The sequence below is a fragment of the Anolis sagrei genome, chromosome 2 (genome assembly GCF_037176765.1).
Source record: "Anolis sagrei isolate rAnoSag1 chromosome 2, rAnoSag1.mat, whole genome shotgun sequence".
NCBI lineage: Eukaryota > Metazoa > Chordata > Lepidosauria > Squamata > Dactyloidae > Anolis > Anolis sagrei.
The window spans coordinates 289,597,608-289,619,826 of NC_090022.1; the positions used below are offsets into that span (position 1 = coordinate 289,597,608).

Genomic DNA, 22,219 nt, shown 5'->3' on the forward strand with positions numbered 1-22,219 from the left:
CTCTTTCTCTCTGTTTAGGTCCTTCATGCCAAACGTATGAGATCATCATGCTCTCTCTCTGCGGAAGTATTTTTCTGATTACCATTATGGTTATTGCCCTTCAAAGAACTCAAAAGCGAATAGTACATTTTCAGAGGTAAGGTCTTTTTGCAGAATCTGGGACTGGAGATCGGAATTCATGTTTCTATATAAAACAATATGGAAGCATAAGCAAGAAAGTGCTTCCAGGTGCAACAGTCTCAAGGAAGTGGGGAAGGGCTGATTCCATTACAACAGAGGTGGGGAAGATGTGACCAGGGACAGACCTGCTTAATCCTCTTTGTAACAGATCTCTTTGCTTAGTATTCCCTTTTAAAGGGTTCCATAAGCTTGACAAGATTTGTTTTGAGGAGGTTTGCCTTTGTCTCCTTTAAGGCTGTGAAAGTGTGACTTTTCCAAGTTCACCCAATGAGTTTCCATGGCTGAGTAGGGACTCAGTCGCTGGTCTTCGGAGTCGTCATCCAATGTGCAAACCACAGCACCGAGCTGGCCCTCTTGTAGTGATTTCAGCTAGGACTGTAGTTACAGAGTCCATGCCCGGTGAGCATATACTAAACCAGATAGGCCAGGACAGAGAAACAAGCTCACCAGGTAGAAGATACCCACAGAGGTTTATTATGATTCGGCCAAAATCTGATATTTCTAGGGAGGGCATTCCACAGACAGGGGGCCACTGCTGAGAAGGCCCTGTTCCTTGTCCCCACCAGTCGCGTTTGCAATAGCGGTGGGATTGAGAGCAGGGCCTCCCCAGATGATCTTAAGTTTTGTGATGGTTCATACCAGGAGATACATTCAGACAGGTAGTCTGGGCCAGAGCCGTTTAGGTCTTTAAAGGTTAAAACCAGCACTTTCCATCTGAACATGAGGAAGAACTTCCTGACTGTGGAACTCAGCAGTGGAACTCTCTACCCCGGAGTGTGGTGGAGGCTCCTTCTTTGGAAGCTTTTAAACAGAGGCTGGATGGCCATCTGTCAGGGGTGATTTGAATGCAATATTCCTGCTTCTTGGCAGGGGGTTGGACTGGATGACCCATGAGGTCTCTTCCAACTCTTTGATTCTATGATTCTATGACTTTGAATTGAGCTCGGAAACTGATCGGCAACCAGTGGAGCTGGCGTAACATAGGAGTTGTGTGCTCCCTGTACGCTGCTCTAGTGAGTAACCTGGCTGCCGACCGTTGAACTAGCTGAAGCTTCCAGGCAATCTTCAAAGGCAGCCTTACGTAGAGTGCGTTACAGTAGTCTATTCGGGATGTAACAATACCATGGACCACCGTGGCCAAGTCTATTTTATATATAAGACATGGTTTATAAACTTCATATAAGAAATGGATTTAGTACACAGTAAGAAAAATACAAGTTACACAGCAATCATTAAATTGATATAATTTATTAAAGGGTTAGGCATGATAGTTTGAGGGGTACAGCTGCTGCTAGGTCCATTCCTGACCCTCTAAAGCTTCAAAACTCTGCAACTTCACACCTTCAGAAAAGGCTTTTAATCTAAAGGAGAAATCATATATTTATTGGTAGTCTCCTACTGAACTACACATCTTTCGGTGTGTGTGGGGAGGGGGGGATACCGTGGCTTGATAACCAAGATTTATTTAGCCAAGATTCTGTAGGATGTAACTATGGTACTTATAGTGTTATGAAACTGATATAACTGGATAATGCAGTCAAATTATTAATCTAGCACAAGCTAAGACATCATGCCTATTTATTCTGCACTAGCCGTCCCCTGCTACGCATTGCTGTGGTCCAGATGGGGGTTCTGTGTTGGCCCAATTCTATCGCTGGTGGGGTTCAGAATGCTCTGTGATTGTAGGTGAACTATAAATCCCAGCAATGACAGCTCCCAAATGTCAAGATTCTATTTTCCCCAAACTCCACCAGTGTTCACATTGGGCATATTGAGTATTTGTGTAGAGTTTGGTCCAGATCCATCATTGTTTGAGTCCACAGTGATGTCTGGATGCAGGTGAACTACAACTCCAAAACCAAAGGACACTGCCCACCAAAACTTCCAGTATTTTCTGTTGGTCATGGGAGAACTGTGTGCCAAGTTTGGTTCAATTCCATCGTTGGTGGGGTTCAGAATGCTCTTTGATTGTAGGTGAACTATAAATCCCAGCAACTACAACTCCCAAATGACAAAATCATTTTTTGAGTGAAGGACATACATTGGTTTGTTAAGTGTCTTGTGTCCAAATTTGGTGTCAATTCATCCAGTGGTTTTTGAGTTCTGTTAATCCCCCACAAACGAACATTACATTTTTATTTATATAGATTATCTTAATCTTTTCTTGTTCTTAATTTAGGCAGAATAAATCAACTACTTCCTCCAGAGACCTCCCTGCAGTGGAAACGGTGGCAGCAAATATCACCATGAAACACAGCGATGGGGAAACAATCTTTACCGCACAATTTATTGGGCCAGCATGTGAAACATACATATCGGAGAAAGAAGAGTCATCCTTCGCTGTTCTCACTGCTGGAGGGAAGCCGAATAGCAATACGATACATCCTTTTTCACTGGCATCTTCTATCACACCATTCAACACAACTCCAGAAAAGTGATGATTCTAAGACTTTCACAAACTCTGACAATAACAATTGGTATTTATCACACTCTGATTTTGCCTGGTCACATGTATCCTGGTTTGCACACGTGAGATGTTGGAGATTGTTGGAGATTCCTTAGTCATTGTCTAAGGAAGTGAGAATGAGCTCAGTAGACGTTGCTTTCAAAGTTCACATGCACGGGATGAAAAAGAGCACTTTGATCGCTTGAAAATTCCTCTTATGAATGCCATCTGTTGCTTCCTGGGCCTCCTGATTTCAGCGCCTAGCTTAAAGATATTTAATCTTCCGTACTTAAGCTTCTCGTATGGGTTTCCCTATTAATCTTTAAACAGAACATAATCATCTTCAACAACATCTATATGAACTATGACCCAAACACATGCACGTAAACACACACACAGAGAGAGAAAGAGAGCTGCCTAACAAGCAAATTAATAGATTGTGACATCAACTTCTTAAGATACTTACAGCTGTGGTTCCCAAAAAAGGAAGCACTCCAGAATACATTTAAGAACTTCCAGGAGGAATAAACACTTAAGGAAGGAATGTGGGAGGGTGATTATAGATCTACGCTATGAAAGTTTCGTGCTACTTTAGCTCTCATATGGCCATCCCATGTACCCTGGGATTTGGAATTTGGAGTTGTCTTTAAAATCCTCTGCTAGAGTCTTCTTGTGTTGTAGTTCAGAGAAGGGCAACACATATCTTCAGCAGAGAACTCTAAATAACTTGTCACAGGTGACTAAAATGATCAAGGGTCTGGAGAACAAGCCCTATGAGGAGCGGCTTAAGGAGCTGGGCATGTTTAGCCTGAAGAAGAGAAGGCTGAGAGGAGATATGATAGTCATGTATAAATATGTGAGAGGAAGTCTCAGGGAGGAGGGAGCAAGCTTGTTTTCTGCTTCCCTGTAGACTAAGACGCGGAACAATGGCTTCAAACTACAAGAGAGGAGATTCCATCTGAACATAAGGAAGAACTTCCTGACTGTGAGAGCCGTTCAGCAGTGGAACTCTCTGCCCTGGAGTGTGGTGGAGGCTCCTTCTTTGGAAGCTTTTAAACAGAGGCTGGATGGCCATCTGTCAGGGGTGATTTGAATGCAATGTTCCTGCTTCTTGGCAGAATGGGGTTGGACTGGATGGCCCATGAGGTCTCTTCCAACTCTTTGATTCTATACCTGCACATCCCAGGATTCCACAGTTTGAAAGCTAAAGGGGTACAAGTGTTAACATTACTCAGTCGTAATAACTGTCAGAGTAGCGTTAGGAGCCTGCAGAATGTCTCAGCCCCTTTTACTCTCAGTGTGATAAAAAAACTCAAAAAATACATGAGTCTATTGCTTTAAGTAGAAACAAAAATATAGTTCTATTCACTGTAGGTCAAAAACACAAAGCAAAACAGAATAATTGTTCTCACCAATATACAACAAACAATATTTCTAGTGAGTCTTCTTCTTTACACGACAATATGCAAACATATAGCAAAATAATACAGTCTCTCTACTTAGTTATCAGTAGAATGTCCTTATCTTGTCATAAACAAGTAGTTTCCTTGGTATTCCAAACTGCTTCACTCTTCAGCTTCAGGATGCTGCGTAACCACTCCCAGCAACAGCCAAAGGTTTCTTCAGCTCAAAATGAGCCATCAAGCTAAGCCAAAATGCAAAGCTCAAAACTTGTAAGCCTAGTGCCTTGTTGTTCTGTCTTCCAGGAGCTTGGTTTGCATTGCCCCTTAGTTGCTTGAAATAGCATCCTTTTGCATTTCCCCCAGGGTTGCTACAGTCTTAGCAGCACCCTAATAGTCAAACATTAACAGAGGCTGGAAGCCAGCCTGCAAGCCTTTTGCAGCTATTGGTTTAAAAAGTATCCTTTTGGTCTAGAGAGCGCCCTTTTTCCTGGGGATGAGATCTCCATTTTGGAAAGGCTCTCCTGCCTTCTTTAGTATAGAAAAAGCTTCAGATGTGCTGGTGGCCAAGCTAGGCAGCTCAGACAAGCCATTGTGAGAACGGTTGTGGTTAAGGTTAAGGTTACCTTCTCGCCTTTGAAACTGGTGCTGAGCTCAGATAGAGAAAGACCTGCTCTTTCTAAAGGACAATAGCTCAGCGCTGGGGCAGGGAATATCTCTGGATTTCTCTGCCATTGAGAGAGGCTCCATTACTTCATCTCCAAAACTAATCTTGAACTTAGATAGGGGAAGACCTGCTCTTTCTGAAAGAAAACAGCTCAGGGTTAGGGTAAAAGATCCCAGGATTTGTCTACCGTTGGGGAAAAGTTAACTCGGTAACTGAAGGAAAAAGGAAAGAAAGAACATTTATATGGTTTCCCAAATTGACTGTTTGTGTTTGTAACTTCATCAGGCTGTGCCAAGGCTGTCAAGGACTTTGAAATATAAATGTTCTGTTGATGTTCAAATCTGGACTGGCCTCAGTTGCTGAGAATCTTGAGCTTCTAAGAAAGGCACCCGTGGTTCACCCAGATAAAGAGAGAAGCACATCTTAGTTTTAACTTTATAGTGTCTGGGTGTGACGACACACTTGTTATACGCTGAAACAGATAGCACACCCAATTAACGTGTGGCGGCTGTAACAGAAAATGTTCAGAGAGTCTAATGTGGGGAGCTAGCATTTTTTTTCTCTTAATGTGCCAAGGAATTGCACTATATTTGTGCCCATTGGCTACAACTCTTTTTTTCTTTCCTTCCAATAAACTTTCTGTGGATCGGCAGCCCTTGGCTTCTGGATGGACACAGAACATGAATTGTATATACCTGCATAGCAGAAGTTTGACTACATGGCCTTTGCAGTCATTTCCATTATTGTTTCTAATGATTCATTCCTCCTCATTCTGGTTATCAGATTGAAGTAACTTGAGGCACACAGATCACTGGAGATCCTTTGCAAGAGGAAAATTTAACCTACTAGGTTGGTGTATTGTACACAGGTATTGTTGCTACTAGAGGTTTACAACAGGGTTTTTCTAAGTAACAGGGAGTATCATTTCCTGTATGTTTTGGAGAGGTTTGGTTCTGATTTTGCCACTTGTGCTAGCAAGGAAAACTATGGAATTATTGCATTTTCGTGCACCCTACTTTGCATGAAATGGCTATGGTAGGAGTGATTAAGAACATTACAACTGGTTATTGCAGACATATATATGCTAATATGGATTAACAGGTTGCCAGTTAACTAAAATATATTGGCTCGCAGACCACTGTGCATGGACACACATGTGCATTTATGTTTGTACATTCTACGTCTTGGTTCAGTTGTGCAGCATTGCCATTCAACACAAGTATCACAATTAATGCAGAATTATGTGCGTGGAGCTTTACACAATTCAACCAAAATATAGGATTTCATACACAATAATATTGATCATTGTGGACCGTGAAAAACAACAAAACCCATTTGAGAAATTTTTGTGATGTCTTGTGTAATCAAAGCAGATTAATAAACTTGGATAGTATCCTCTATCTCAACAAAAGAACGAAAAGCGACAAAACTACTTCTTTCTTGAAAACAGGCATCGTATTAACAATGATGTGTACTTCCAGATGGGTCTGGTACCTGTCCACCCATTCTTGTGCGTCTATCTTGCTCTCAATACATACCCATTTATATCCCATTTACGCTAATGGGATTCACACATGTGTATCGAGGGGAGCAAATATAACTTAGTGCTGTCATCCTTTATGGCGCTCAGAGTGAATTTCTTAAAGCAGGGTCTCCCTGCACCGATGAGCCTAAGAAAGACAAAGAAGGGAGCTTTCGGGAAATAAAGCCTTCCCTCTCCACTTCCCACCCCTGAAAATTGCCATCTTGCCACTGATTTTTCCCCCCTTTAAACCTAATCGCCATCTGAAAGACTGCGAGTGAAATACAGGTTGAACATTCCTTATCTGGAATTCCAAAATATGAAATACTTCACAGAGGTGGCTGAAATAGTGACACCTTCATTTCCTGATGATTCAATGGACACAATGGACACAATGGTGACACAGCAGGTTAAAATGCTGAACTTGCTGATCAATAGATTGGTGGCTCCAATCCGGGGAACGGGGTGAGCTCTCACTGTTAACCCCAGCTTCTGCTAACCTAGCAGTTCAAAAACATGCAAGTGTGAGTAGATCAACAGGTACGACTTCTGTGGGAAGATAAAGGTGCTCCATGTAGTCATGCTGGCCACATGACCTTGGAGGTGTCTATAGACAACGCCAGCTCTTCGGTTTAGAAATGTAGATGAGCACCACCACCCAGAGTTGGACATGACTAGACTTAATGTCAGGGGAAACCTTTACCTTTACCTACTCTATCTTTAGACTTGTATATAATGTGTATATGAAACATCAATATATTTTATGGTTAGATTTGGGTCCCATCCCCAAGCTATCTCATTATATACCGCTATGCAAATACGGATTTTCCAAACCTCCCCCCAAAATCCAAAATTCAAAATCCAAATCACTTGTCATCCCAGCCTTTAGGGTAAGGGGCATTCAACTTGTAATTAGAAGAGAGAGAAAAACCTCACCCATGCAAGGAAAATCATTAAATGGGAAATGAGAGGAAGGTGAGGGAAGAATAAGAAGGTCTTATAACTGACCACAACACACATTTTGTTTGGAACCAGAAAACTCACCGACCCACCTTGTTGCTCCTGATCTCTATACCTGGTTACACTGGCTACACTCTCTCCCCATGATTCTATCTTTTGACTATTTCCCAACTTTTCAAGCGTTTCTACAAGAATAAAACACCTTTCCTAATGCTTAGGTGACATCCAGTTCATTATTTACAGTGTTGTGAGATAGGATTAGAACCTTGTACATTTTCGCATTCATGTTAGCATCCACCATGTCAGCATTTGTCGCACTGTAACTTACATTTCATTAAATATATTATATTATTATATAAAATGGTAATATTTGTGGTTTAATTAAAATATTTCAATTCTATAGTGGTTTGGACTGTGATTCTGCTTTGCAGGGTTTGAATCCCCACTTGGCCATGAAAGCCCACTGGGTGTAAGTTACAGACTCTCATGCCCCTTTTCTATACTGCTATAGATAATCCAGATTATCTGCTTTGAAACGGGACTATATGGCAGTGTTGTTGTTCATTCGTTCAGTCGTCTCCGACTCTTCGTGACCTCATGGACCAGCCTACGCCAGAGCTCCCTGTCGGCCGTTACCACCCCCAGCTCCTTCAAGGTCAGTCCAGTCACTTCAAGGATGCCATCCATCCATCTTGCCCTTGGTCGGCCCCTCTTCCTTTTGCCTTCCACTTTCCCCAGCATAATTGTCTTCTCTAGGCTTTCCTGTCTCCTCATGATGTGGCCAAAGTACTTCAACTTTGTCTCTAGTATCTTTCCCTCCAGTGAGCAGGAGGGCTTTATTTCCTGGAGGATGGACTGGTTGGATCTTCTCGCAGTCCAAGGCACTCTCAGCACTTTCCTCCAGCACCACAGCTCAAAAGCATCGATCTTCCTTCGCTCAGCCTTCCCTAAGGTCCAGCTCTCACATCCGTAGGTTACTACAGGGAATACCATGGCTTTGACTAGGCGGATCTTTGTTGCCAGTCTGATGTCTCTACTCTTCACTATTTTATCGAGACTGGACATTGCTCTCCTCCCAAGAAGTAAGCGTCTTCTGATTTCCTGGCCACAGTCTGCATCTGCAGTAATCTTTGCACCTAGAAATACAAAGTCTGTCACGGCCTCCACGGTTTCTCCCTCTATTTTCCAGTTGTCAATCATTCTTGTTGCCATAATCTTGGTTTTTTTGACGTTTAGCTGCAACCCGGCTTTTGCGCTTTCTTCTTTCACCTTGATTAGAAGGCTCCTCAGCTCCTCCTCGCTTTCGGCCATCAGTGTGGTGTCATCTGCATATCTGAGGTTGTTAATGTTTCTTCCAGCAATTTTCGCCCCAGCTTTGCATTCACCCAGCCCCGCACATCGCATGATGTGTTCTGCATACAAGTTAAAAAGGTTGGGAGAGAGTATGCAGCCTTGCCGTATGCCTTTCCCAATCTTGAACCAGTCTGTTGTTCCGTGGTCAGTTCTGACTGTTGCTACTTGGTCCTTGTACAGATTCCTCAGGAGAGAGACAAGGTGGCTTGGTATGCCCATCCCACCAAGAACTTGCCACAATTTATTATGATCCACACAGTCAAAGGCTTTAGAATAGTCAATGAAGCAGAAGTAGATGTTTTTCTGAAACTCCCTGCCTTTCTCCATTATCCAGCGGATATTGGCAATCTGGTCTCTCGTTCCTCTGCCTTTTCTAAACCCAGCTTGAACATCTGGCAACTCTCGCTCCATGTATTGCTGGAGTCTTCCTTGCAGGATCTTGAGCATTACCTTACTGGCATGAGAAATAAGGGCCACTGTACGGAAGTTTGAGCAGTCTTTCGAATTTCCCTTTTTTGGTATGGGGATATAAGTTGATTTTTTCCAGTCTGATGGCCATTCTTGTGTTTTCCATATTTGCTGGCAAATGGCATGCATCACCTTGACAGCATCATATTTTAAGATTTTAAACAGTTCAGCTGGGATCCCGTCGTCTCCTGCTGCCTTGTTGTTAGCAATGCTTCTTAAGGCCCATTCAACCTCACTCCTCAGTAAATGGACCAGTACAACCAGATATATGTCGGTATGCCATTGGAAGATGGGACTCCCAGGTCGGAAGATGGCCAAAATGCTACTGGGGAGGAGCAGAGGATAAGTTCAACTAGCCCCAGATGTGATGACGCAGCTAGCTCAAAGCTGAAAGGAAGGCTAGCGGCCGACGGTACTGGAGGTGAACGACGAATCCGATGCTCTAAAGATCAACACACCATAGGAACCTGGAATGTAAGATCTATGAGCCAGGGCAAATTGGATGTTGTTATTGGTGAGATGTCAAGACTAAAGATAGACATTCTGGGGGTCAGCGAACTGAAATGGACTGGAATGGGCCACTTCACATCAGATGACCACCAGATCTACTACTGCGGACAAGAGGAACATCGAAGAAATGGAGTAGCCTTCATAATTAATAAGAAATTCGCTAAAGCGGTGCTTGGATACAACCCAAAAAATGACAGAATGATCTCAATTCGAGTGCAAGGAAAGCCTTTCAACATTACAGTGATATGGCAGTGTAGACTTATATAATCCACTTCAAAGCAGATAATATGGAATATCTGCTTTGATAATCTGGATTATATGGCAGTGTAGAAGGGGCCTCTGCCTCAGAAAACACCAAGGTACAGTTACACCAGGTTAAACTATTCCAAACTCCTTTCTTTAATTGATTTTAAATTTTATTTGTCTATCTCTCAAATATGCTTCAAGGGGAAAAAAAAAACACCAAGGAGGATCCGGTACTCTGGCGAGCGAAGAGAAAAGAGCCAAGAATTTTCCCTGTATTTTCCCAAATAAATCTCACCAAGATTGAAGAAAATCCACCGAGTTGTATTTATTTCGTCCAGCTGGAATGGATGTCAAACTGCGATAGTTCGTCAGGAGAGACATACATGCAGTAAATTTTAATACATTTTTATAAAAAATAGAGCTGTCAAGGTTCAAATCCCCCCCCCACCCCTCAGCCAGCATCTCCCTGATTGGCTGTTGTCATCAGCTGGAGGGGAGGCGCGGCTGGCTTAGCCGCACTTCAGCCAATCAGAGAGCCAGTGCCGTTTCGAGCTCTCGGCCAATGGGAGCGGAGGAGGCGGTCCTTGGGAAGAACAATGAAGCAAATGTGCAGGTGATTGATTTAAAGTGACTTAATGTGTCCAAATGGCCAGCAATAAATCTATGAATAGATTCCTCAAGCTGGTCAAGTTTCTTGAAAGCCTTCTGCAGCTCGGGAGAAGAAAGGTTTATTGAAAGAGAAGTTTTGAGGCAGTAAAGGACACAAAGTAACACTATGGAGAGGGAAAGGTTACAATTAATTGATACTTTTTTATTGGGGGGATTAGTTACAATGTTGGGAAGTGGGAAAAGCAAAGAAATGAGAAGGCTTCTGAGTTGCAGCTGCTGCTGTGCCCACGTTCATGTGGTTGGCCCAAGCGGGGCAATGGAGAACTGAGGAACTCCCTGCTGCAGGTCAGATCAACTTGAAGGCAGGGAGTTGTGGGTTCGGCCTCAAAATAACACTTCTGAAGATCTGTTATATATTTTGTGCATTGGCATATCTTTGTTCCTGATAGTTCAAAGAGATAACCAGGTATATCAACCAAGAAATCTAATTTGCCTTGCATGAATATTAGATATTTACCACTAAACAGAAGATTCACTCAAACAAGTTTTTAACTCTTCTCAGGAAGATCATACCTTATGATTATTCCAAATGATGTGAATGCCAATTAATCTCCAAAAGGTCACGCTTCCAAAAGGCTTTGGAGATTCTGGTTTTCCAGAAAGTTATGATCTAAAAAATCATGCATTTTTCCAAAATTAACATAGGTGTCTTTTGTATTCAGCAACAGGATGCTGGAGTTTATTATGTATATGCATTCCATGTGTGCAAACAAGAAAACAAAAGCATGCTTATTGTCACTTATGGAAACGTCCTTGGAGGAAAATGCTGCAAGACATTCGAAGAACTTTAATAAATACCCTTAGGGCCCATCCAGACAGTATCTTTATTGCGGTTACTCCTGCAATAAAGAAGGGGCTATCCAGACAACATTCTAGACAGTCCCGAATTAATTTGCTACAAATCCAGATAGTGGATTTACTCCAGGCCTTCTTGGAAGGCATGGGATAAACCCACGATTTCTGGTGTCTGGACTGTATAGTGCATAGGAAGCCTCTGGTAATAAATAGTATGGAACCATGTTTCACTGTCCACACTTCCGTATCTTCATAGCTTAACAAGCTTTCTTACCAATTCAGAAAGATTTCATAGCAGCCATCAAAGAGAAGCAATCTTGCCAGACATTGTCTCTGATTGGATAATAAACCCCGTCAACCATTCAGAATTAAGGCGTTCATATACTGTATGATTACTGCGAAATAAAATCACGGCGGTGATGCAAATCAGAACCCTGCCAACAATCAAGACGGAAGATATACATGAGAAAATGTGTGTTGTTTTTACGCATCGCTAGTTGTATGGTATCCCTCAGCTCTGGTTATTATTTGCTTTGGTATCTGCATTATAGCAATGCCCAGAGGCCACATACAAATGATATAATGCAAATCATAATTGTTTTAGCCCGGGTTCTGTTATTAGTCTTGACACCTGCATTTTGGGTAACTAACTAACAATTAGGACCTGATGAGTTTTTTAATTATTACTCCAGACTCGATATACATCGGCAGCAAAATAAAAAATAATGAAAAGAGGCAACAATGCAATCAACTAACTACATAGTACAGTGATACTAACTACTTAAAAGAAATGCATGATTCTTAAAGAAAAAGAAATCAATCAACCTAGAACAGCATTAAGTAACAAATGCCCAAGCACTAATTAAGGCGGAATTCTTCTTGCTAGTTTAAGGGGACACTAAACTGTATGGAGTTTCTCACAATTAGTATGCTAGTTTCTCACAATTAGAGAAACAAATTTGCTTTCGCTAACTGCCATCAAGTTGACTTCAACTTATGGCATCCCAAAGAATGAAAGGCTTCCATGTATCCCTGTCCTCAACAGCCCTGATTCGGTCTTGGAGCCTCTCACTGGGTGTATTCACCTGTACAGGCAGTCTCTGAGTTTTTTGTTTTGTTTTTTTTTTTTAATCATTTCAGGAGCGACTTGAGAAACTGCAAGTCGCTTCTGGTGTGAAAGAATTGGCCGTCTGCAAGGACGTTGCCCAGGGGATGCCCGGGTGATTTGATGTTTTTATCATCCTTGTGGGAGGCTTCTCTCATGTCCCCGCATGAGGAGCTGGAGCTGATAGAGGGAGCTCATCTGCCTCTCCCCAGATTCGAACCTGCGAACTGTCTGTCTTCAGTCCTGCCAGCACAGGGGTTTAACCCACTGCGCCACCGGGGGCTCCTAGTCTCTGAGTTACAAACACCCGACTTACAAATGACTCATAGTTAAGAAGAGGGCTGAGACAACAGAAAGTGAGAAAATCTGGCCCTGAGATATTCGATCCTGACAGAATTATAATGGAGGAAAGCTCTCTAACCACTGCAGGAGTCTACTGTATACCATGCAGTTGTGGACAAGTCTACATAGGGACCACCAAACGCAGAAGCGCCCAAACACGAGCCAAAGAACACGAAAGGCACTGCAGACTAATTCAACCAGAGAAGTCAGCCATAGCAGGGCACGTGATGAACCAACCTGGACACAGCATTTTATTTATTTATTTATTTATTTATTTACAGTTCTTATATTCCGCCCTTCTCACCCCGCGGGCGGATTACAGTAAACACATATATGGCAAACATTCAATGCCAGTTTGACAAACAACACTTAACAGACAAAGGCTATTTAACTTTTTTTTTTTCTGGCCGCCAGGGGAGCTGCTGCTTTTCATCGTCCATCAACGACACTGATGAAGTTCTTCCGCATTCCACATTCCCCGGAGTCTTCTTTATGGCCTCATAAATTAGTTAAATTTAGCCTCCCACACAAGGTGGTACCTTATTTTCCTACTTGACAGATGCAACTGTCTTTCGGGTTGCAAAGGTCAACAACGGGCTACACAATGGCTGGACACCCACTCCAGCCCGGGCTGGCTTCGAACTCATGACCTTTTGGTCAGAGTGATCTTAATGCAGCTGACACTCAGCCAGCTGCACCACAATCCCTCATGGACTACCCCATGCCAGAGCTCCCTGTCAGCCATCACCACCCCCAGCTCAGCTCCTAAGATTGCATTTTAATAGGTGGTCTGTGGTTTGCTCTTCTCCACACTCGCATGTCGTGGACTCCACTTTGTGGCCCCATTTCTTAAAGTTGGCTCTGCATCTCGTGCCAGAGCGCAGTCTATTCAGCTCCTTCCAAGTCGCCCAGTCTTCTGTGTGCCCAGGAGGGAGTCTCCCATTTACTATTAGCCATTGATTGAGGTTCCAGGTTTTAGCCTGCTACTTTTGGGCTCTCGCTTGCTGGGGTGTTCCAGCGAGTCTGTAGATCTTAAAAACTATTCCTTGATTTAAGTCATTGGCCTGCTGGCTGATACCCAAATGGGGTGGGCCAGAGATGTCACTGCCTTGGTCCTTTCACTATTGGTTGCTATTTCCTAACAGATGTCAGGTAGTGCAATACCAGCTAAACAGTGTAATTTCTCCCGCGCTGTTAAGGTTGCAAGCATCCTGTGATTGTGCAGCATGTCTCATTAAGAGCCACATTCATTGTTTTAGCATGGTGAGATGTGTACATGTGTACTCAGCAGCCAAGGAGCAAAGCGCAATGACAGATGTCTTCACTGTATCTGGTTGTGATCCCCAGGTTGTGCCAGTCAGCTTTCGTACAATATTGTTTCTAGTGCTCTCTTTTTGCTTCATATTCAAGCAGTGCTACTTGTAGGTCAGCGCACAGTTTATGGTGTTGTTGTTTATTCATTCAGTCGCTTCCAACTCTCTGGAAGCGACTACCAACTACCAAATTTGCCAAATCTGTGGGTTTTTTTTCTTTTTCTTTTTAATCTGTGTGTTTGTTTTGCTCTGTTAGAATTGTAATACAATGGTATGGTTGCTGATGACACGATAAATAAATAAATAATTAAATTCCAAAACTATAAATCCCAGGATTCCATAGGAGTTACAAATGAGCTGCTTAATAAAAGATAAATAATATAGAGTGGAGTAAAAAGGAAACTCAAAACAACAGACTACCAATAGCTGTGATGTTGCCTCCTGTTGCTTTAATACTGCCGGTGTTAGAGAGCGTGACGTCATTAGGCGTGAGACCACGCCCCCTTTTGCCTTTATCCTTAACACTGCTCTAAAGAGGAACGCCGTGACGTCAGCGCGGAAGCCACGCCTCCTTTTGAGCATAACACTTTGTTAGAGAGGCGGGGCGTCGTGACGTCAGCGCGGAAGCCACGCCCCCTCTGGATTCGAATCCGTAACACTGCTAGGGAGGCGGGGGCGTCGTGACGTCATCGCGGAAATCACACCCCTTCTCGAGTTGTATCCTTCATAGTGCGTTAAGGAGGCGGGGCGTCATGACGTCTTCGCGGAAGCCACACCCCTTCTCGAGTTAGAGCCTTCATAGTGCGTTAAGGAGGCGGGGAGTCGTGACGTCATCGCGGAAGCCACACCCCTTCTCGAGTTGTATCCTTCATAGTGCGTTAAGGAGGCGGGGCGTCGTGACGTTTGCGCGCAAAGCACGCTCGGCGGCGTTGCCACGTTAGGCGAGAGAGCCGCGCATGCGCAGTCGGGGCACCCAATGTGGCGGCGACTGTGGCGGCTCCTTCTTCTCTGAGGGAAGGAAACAAGCGGCAAGGATGGCGTTCACGCTGTACGCCTTGCTGCAGGCCGCGCTCCTGTTCGTGAACGCCATCGCCGTGCTGCACGAGGAGCGCTTCCTCCGGAGAAGTGAGTCTCCCATTTGAATAAAGGGCCCTCCACACCCTGAAGGCCTCGGGCTTGAGCAGCTTGGGGGCCTCACAGCCTGTCTCCCTTCATCCTAGCCCGCTGTGGGGAATGGGAGTTGAGAGCCCTGGCTGAGGAGTGGCTGAAAGAGCTGGGCATGTTTAGCCTGAAGAAGAGAAGGCTGAGAGGAGACAGGATGAGGGCCGTGTATACATATGTGAGGGGAAGTCATAGGGAGGAGGGAACAGGCCTGTTTTCTGCTTCCCTGGAGACTAGGACGCAATGGAACAATGGCTTCAAATTAAAAGAGAGGAGATTCCACCTGAACATGAGGAAGAACTTCCTAACTGTGAGACTGTTCAGCAGTGGAACTCTCTGCCCCGGAGTGTGGTGGAGGCTCCTTTTATGGAGACTTTTAAACAGGCTGGATGGCCATCTATCGGGGGTGCTTTGAATGGTGAAGCTGGGAGACGCCTGCTCGGACCCCTGGCCTTTGACCTGTGGGGTCCCGCAAGGCTCTATTTTGTCTCCCATGCTTTTCAACATCTACATGAAACCGCTGGGAGAGGTCATCCGGAGTTTTGGAGCTAGGTGCCACCTCTATGCAGATGACACACAGCTCTACTACTCTTTTCCACCCAATTCCAAGGAGGCCTCTCGAGTGCTGGACGAGTGCCTGGCCCCTGTGTCTATCTGGATGAGGAGGAACAAGCTGAAGATCAATCCCGACAAGACAGAGGTCCTCCTGGTCGATCGTAAACCTGACCGGGGTATAGGGTGGCAACCTGTGCTGGACGGGGTTACACTCCCCCTGAAGTCACAGGTCCGCAGTTTGGGAATCCTCTTGGATTGAGGCTCAGGCGTCGGCGGTGTCCGGGAGGGCTTTTGCACAATTGAGGCTCGTGCGCCAACTGCGACTGTACCTCGCAAAGGCTGATCTGGCCGGGGTGGTCCATGCCTTGGTCACCTCTAGGTTGGATTACTGTAATGCGTTCTACGTGGGGCTGCCCTTGAAAACAGCTCCAACGGGCAGCGGCCAGGAAGTTAACTGGTGCTCCTTACAGAGAGGTCAATCCTCCTGTTCAAGGAGCTCCACTGGCTGCCGTTTATTTTCTGAGCCCAATTTAAGGTGCAGGGGCTTACCTACAAAGCCCTAAACAGTTTGGGACCATCCTACCTGTGTGACCGCATCTCCGTTTATGAACCCACGTGCTCCCTTCGTTCATCCGGAGACGCCCTGCTCGTGATTCCGCCTGCGTTGCAGGCGCGTTTGGTGGGGACACGAGACAGGGCCTTTTCCGAGCCTAATTTAAGGTGCAGGTGCTTACCTACAAAGCCCTGAACGGTTTGGGACCACCCTACCTACGTGACCGCATCTCCATCTACGAACCCACGCGTTCACTTTGGTCATCTGGAGAGGCCCTGCTCGTGATCCTGCCTGCGTCGCAAGCGCGTTTGGTGAGGACACGAGACAGGGCCTTTTCTGTGGTGTCCCCCCCCCCAACTCTGGAACACCCTCCCCAAAGATCTTAGACAGGCCCCTTCATTGGCAGTCTTCAGAAAGAACTTGAAGACCAGGCTGTTCCGATGTGCCTTCCCAGATTAGGAAAACTCCAATCAAGTCCCAGAAGCACTTTATTAGAATTAAGATTGCTGCATACCGCACACTGCACTTACCCTATAATCCTTACATATCACCTGTCACATCAGCACTTTTAATTCTGTACCCATTACTCTGGCCCAGCCCAGTTGTATTGTGTCTTGGTGTATTGTTTATTGCTTGTTGTTTAATATTGCTTTAATTGTTTTTAATTTGCTTTAGGTTTTATTGTTATGTTGTGTTTTGAGGCCTTGGCCTTTGTAAGCTGCATCGAGTCTTTCGGGAGATGCTAGCAGGGTACAAATAAAGTTAATAATAATAATAATAATAATAATAATAATAATGGATTTTCCTGCTTCTTGGTAGGGGGTTGGACTGGATGCCCCACGAGGTCTCCTCCACCTCTGTGATTCTATGAAAAGCAGGATCCAAATAAACATGATATTGATCATAATAATAATAATTGTATAAGATGCTGATTTCTCTCAATAATTAATGTTGATAACACTGGTCAACACACATTTTGGTGCCTGAAATGTTAGACCTGTTTCTAGGTCAGTGGTTCTCAACCTTCCAAATGCCACGACCCCTTAATACACTTCCTCATGTTATGGTGACCGCCAACTGTAAAATTAGTTTAGTTGCTACTACATAACTGCCATTTTGGTGCTGTTATTAATAGTAATGTAAATATCTGATGTGCAGGATGTATTTTCATTCACTAGACCAAATTTGGCACAAATACCCAATTCACCCAAATTTGAATACTGATGGAATTGGAAGAGGGTATTGATTTTGTCTTGTGGGAGTTGTAGCTGCTGGGATTTATAGTTCCCCTACAATCAATGAGCACTCTGAACTCCACCAATGATGGAATTGAACCAATCTTGGTACACAGAACTCCCATGACCAACAGAAAATACTGAAAGGGTCTGCTGGGCATCGACCTTGGGTTTTGGAGTTGTAGATTACCTACATCTAGAGAGCACTGTGGACTCAAACAATGTTAGATCTGAACAAAAATTACAATATAACAATACAAATTGCAATAAAATAAACAACATAACATTAAATATTTTGTGGCTTTCATCGGTCTACAACAGGCATCCTCAAACTGCAGCTCTCCAGCTGTTTTGGCCTCCCAACGCCCAGAAGCCCAAATAAGCTTGTTAAATTATCAGGGTTTCTGGGAGTTGAAGGCCCAAACAGCTGGAGGGGTGCAATTTGAGGATGCCTGGTCTACAGAAAAGAATGCTGGGCTACATAACTGGTCCTTCTAATTCTGTGAACTATGATAGTGAAACTTTTATAGAGGCTTTGAAATAAAGTTAGCCAGATTCTGGTTGAAGGTTTTTTGCAACAACACAGCAAAAATAATAAATATATTTGAAAATGTTGCTTTCTATATGCAGTTTAGGCAGTTTACAAACTCATTGCTTTTAATCATCATTGCATAGCTACGAAATTGAAGCTATCTGCCCATTATTCGTTCTTCTTTTAATACCTTCAAATAATTACATTGCATATGAATGTACAGGCTTCCCATTTGCAGTAATTCAGCTTTCTGGCAATTATGTATCTTATAATGCATTTTATGTATCCAAATTGAATGATGATGGCAAAGAGTTACTTGTGCTGAAACAAAGAATTAGAATTCTCTTTATCGTGCCATTTGCTCTTTATTGTACCTTTCTGTTTTTGAAATAGATTGTTCATTAACACAATGCAACTTATATTATGAAGTATTTGTTTACTTTAACAAAAATAAAACTTTTGAATTAATACAGTTGGCTGGGGAGCAGACCAAGGGATTGGAGGATTTGGAGAAGATCCAGGAATTAAAGGACAATTAATGAACCTTATCCGATCTGTACGAACAGTTATGAGAGGTAGGATGAACACTTTAATCTTGTTTGGACCATGCATTGTTAATGGTACTGATGGAATGCTTGAGACCAAAGGTTTTTCAGATTTTTGATTTTTTAAAATTTTTGGGACACTTGTATTTTTATTTATGTAGTATATGATGGTTGGAGGAAGGGAGCTAAGTGTTTACTGTCTAGTGTTTATTGAATTTTTCATCAGATTCCTTGCTAATCACTGTCAGAAATTTTACAAGGGAAAGAGAAATGTGTGTTTGTGGGGGGGGGGGGTGATTCCCTTATACAACATACTATGTAAATACATTATATAACTGATTACGGTATTGCAGCATAAATTGAATTGCCCCAAATTTTTACATTCATGCTTTTTCTGTGGATTTGATTGTAGTAAAATGACTGATGAGATGACATGAGTAAGAGAGTCCTTGTATGTGGGAGGGTCAAAATTTTTGCCTCCTGTGTCATAAAACTTTTATGAATGAACATATAACAGCAGAAGTTTCTATAGATCATAGCTTGAACTATCCTCTACACAAAACTACCATTCAACATAGTCACCATCAATTTGTATACATTTGCGCCATTGTTTAACCCAGGCATCAAAACCATTTTGGAAAATTTCAGGGTTTTGCTTTGTGACCCATTATTTTAAAGCTGTTTTAACATCATTCAGGTCATTGAATCTGAAACCACATAGGTTGTCTTTCCAAAGTCCAAACAGGTAAAAGTCAGAAAGAGCCAAATCATAAATATTCTTCAAGCGGTTATGGATTTCCTTAGGTGCACAATCTTCTTTTGCCAGAAATTCAATGACGACCCTTTCTTTTAGCTTCAGGTTCATTGTTCTAATCAGTCAATCAGAAAAAGAAAAGACTGTATCAGTAGAGTAAGGTTACCTCTATCATATCATTCCTAGATACTCCAGTAGCTGTGAAAGAAATAAAAAATGGAGCGATAGAGGCATTACTTTTTGACCAACCCTTGTACCCAATTCTTTCCTGTAGACTACAGGATCAGGTTTTACCTCAACAAGCCTGGTGACTTGGTAGAATTAATTTATTGGTGCTAGCACATTTGTGTGAGAGCCATCTTTTAAAGTTGGGATGAGAAATGTGCAGGGACTGCAACCTCCATTAGCCTAGCTATCATAACCAGTGCTGATGGACTGTGGGAGTTGCAGTCCAGAAATATATGGAAGACCACTGTTACTCCCCTGTTTAATTTTCATTTTGTCTGCTCTTCTATGTCCTAAAAATCTTACTTTACCCAATTCCCTCTCTGTCAGTGGTTCTCAGACGTTAGTCTTCCAGGTGTTTTGAGTTTCACCTCCCAGAATCCCTTTTTAGGGCTTCTGGATGTTGAAGTTCAAAGCTTCTGAGAGATTAGCATTTGAGAACCATTGTCTAGCCCGCAGACCTCAGTTTGAAACTCTTGAGACATATATGCTCATTCCATGGCTGTATCTTTTGCTTCAATGAAAGATAATGGAATGTAGTTTTCCTAAATGTAATGTTTTATTCACTGTCATATAAAACAAACACTTTCCATGAATAGATTAAACATTATAGATATCAAAACATAAGGAAAGTGACTTTGTGATGGTGCACAATACCAGTTTTGGAGATGAGTGCTATTACTGCAATGAGAAATCATGACCAGGCTGGGAAGGCATTTAAAAAGGATTTCATGTGTGAAATATTATAGTCATAAAAGTGTGGCGTTACGGCAGGGGTAAAGAGTACATGGCTTTTAGAAGGCTTTATATTTCGGCTACTGTCAGCCTAGCTGACATAGTCATTGGTTAGGGATTATGGGATTTATAGTGCAACATCTGGAGAGCCACAGTTTCCCCATTGTCCTTTAAATCAGCTTGCAGAAAATGTACCAAACTCCTGAAAGTCATCTAGGGAAAGGTTGTGTCATTTTGGACTTAGATTGTTTAATTTTCTTTGTTGTAATTTGGAAAGAATTTTAAGTCTTTTCTTTCTTTTTTTCTTTGCAGTTCCATTAATTGGTGTAAACACAGTTACAATAGTATTGCTGTTGTTGTTTGGCTGAAGATGAACTCTTTCCAAAGAAGCTGCAAAGTATTTCGAACAAATGGACTCCTGGCTGGTTTGCGCATTGGGATTCAAACTGGCTTGGCTGTCAGAGCCACCCTTTTGCCTCAATAAAGACCTTGTTTCTATTTATTGTATCCCTTAACATTCACTTGTGTTTCATTGTGCCAGAGAACTAAATCAAGACAAGAGTGATGTGTACATACTCCGAATTTGAACAGATTTCCTCATTTAATAGCATCAAGTGGTATCTGTCGTAACATATAGTAATACTGGTAATTACTTAAAGTACTGTTCCTCAGGGCTAAATTTCCTATCAGTACACTTGAGGGCTTTCCAAGTTCAATTTTGTTCAGGTAATAATGATTACCTTAATTTATAGATAAATGCTGTACATTTTTGGGGACCAGAGAAGGCAAATCTACTCTATGCGCTTAATATCAGAGCATGGAAATTTTGGTTTTTTAAAATACTTTGGTAGTAAAACAAGTAGTATGACATTAAGATTTCTACACGCCACTGAACTTTTAAGCTTAATGCTTATTTTCAAAAACTATATGTTGTGACTTCTACATAGCTAGATCTAGATCAGTGGTTCCCAAGTTTTAGGCCTCCAGCCGTTTTGAACTTCAGGGAGTTGAACATCTGGAAGAGTAACGTTTGGGAAATGCTGATCTCAAATTATTAGATCCGATGATAGAAACGCCACTCCAAAAATCTTGCTTCAAAAATGTTTTTACAATGTTTTTATATATTTTTTTCTTTATAATAATTTGTAAGTGCAAAATATGTGTATCGAGCAGTTTGCATGCAATGAACTATGCAACCAGTAATCTGCTTGAATAAATTCAAAAATGACGGGGAATATTGCAATTTGGAAAAAGATAGCTACATTTCATTCTTCTGAACAGTAAGAACAGCTTGAACCTATTGAAGATTTTATCCAATGTGTATGTGAAAATTAAATTCACTGTCAGTTGAAATCACCACTTGTTGGATTGTGTCCTGCGCAGTACAAATTTAAGACTGTCCATTGGGGCTTCCTTTCTCTTTTCCTTAAGTGGAATATAAACCTACAGAAACAGAACTGTGAACAAATTCTGGACTTGTGGAAGATGGATTAACAAGGCAGTGAATCTGATAACTAAGAAGAGATATTCCTTTCACAGCACAATCCTGTACAAATTTACCAAATACCACTCTTCAGCGCATTGCAGATTTCAAAATGTATTGCTGATAAGTTGTGTTTCTAGTAGTCCAAGATATGTTATATTGCAGTTTTCCATAAAATTATTTTCTCTGTTTTCCTCTCTGAATTCCTGTCTTTCATTTCTTCCAAGAGATTTCTTTGTTTATAAAGAGATCCTGGTTTCTGGCAAGCTGGGATACTCGTAGTTTGTAATGAAGGGGTACAGATGTAGGGTCACGGGCTCACCAGCACTCCGAATGCACAAGCTTAGGAGTCCCCTCGAAGGTTCAGACAGCAGTGCAAGGAGGAGGCCATATGTTGTATTCTTTCTACAAAGGTTTTTATTGCGGGCCTAGTAATAATGGCAAAATGCATACAGATGTGGATGA

At 42.6% G+C, this 22,219-nt stretch overlaps 1 protein-coding gene across 1 annotated transcript; it reads left to right on the top strand.

The window, feature by feature from the left end:
* The first annotated feature begins 14,915 nt into the window (after window positions 1–14,915).
* On the top strand, window positions 14,916–20,778 carry IER3IP1 (immediate early response 3 interacting protein 1). Its single transcript, XM_060761225.2, has 3 exons — window positions 14,916–15,101; window positions 18,486–18,587; window positions 20,584–20,778. The coding sequence occupies exons 1-3, from the start codon at window positions 14,933–14,935 to the stop codon at window positions 20,637–20,639; spliced, it is 327 nt and encodes a 108-aa protein (XP_060617208.2). The 5' UTR covers window positions 14,916–14,932; the 3' UTR covers window positions 20,640–20,778.
* Window positions 20,779–22,219: the final 1,441 nt, after the last annotated feature.

Bases quoted from the DNA above. Each gene is read 5' to 3' on its own strand.
- IER3IP1 (XM_060761225.2), top strand. From the start codon at position 14,933: ATGCGCAGTCGGGGCACCCAATGTGGCGGCGACTGTGGCGGCTCCTTC. The intron at 15,102-18,485 runs GTGAGTCTCCCA...GAATTAATACAG, and splicing joins GGAGCGCTTCCTCCGGAGAA to TTGGCTGGGGAGCAGACCAA. The intron at 18,588-20,583 runs GTAGGATGAACA...TTTTCTTTGCAG, and splicing joins TGTACGAACAGTTATGAGAG to TTCCATTAATTGGTGTAAAC.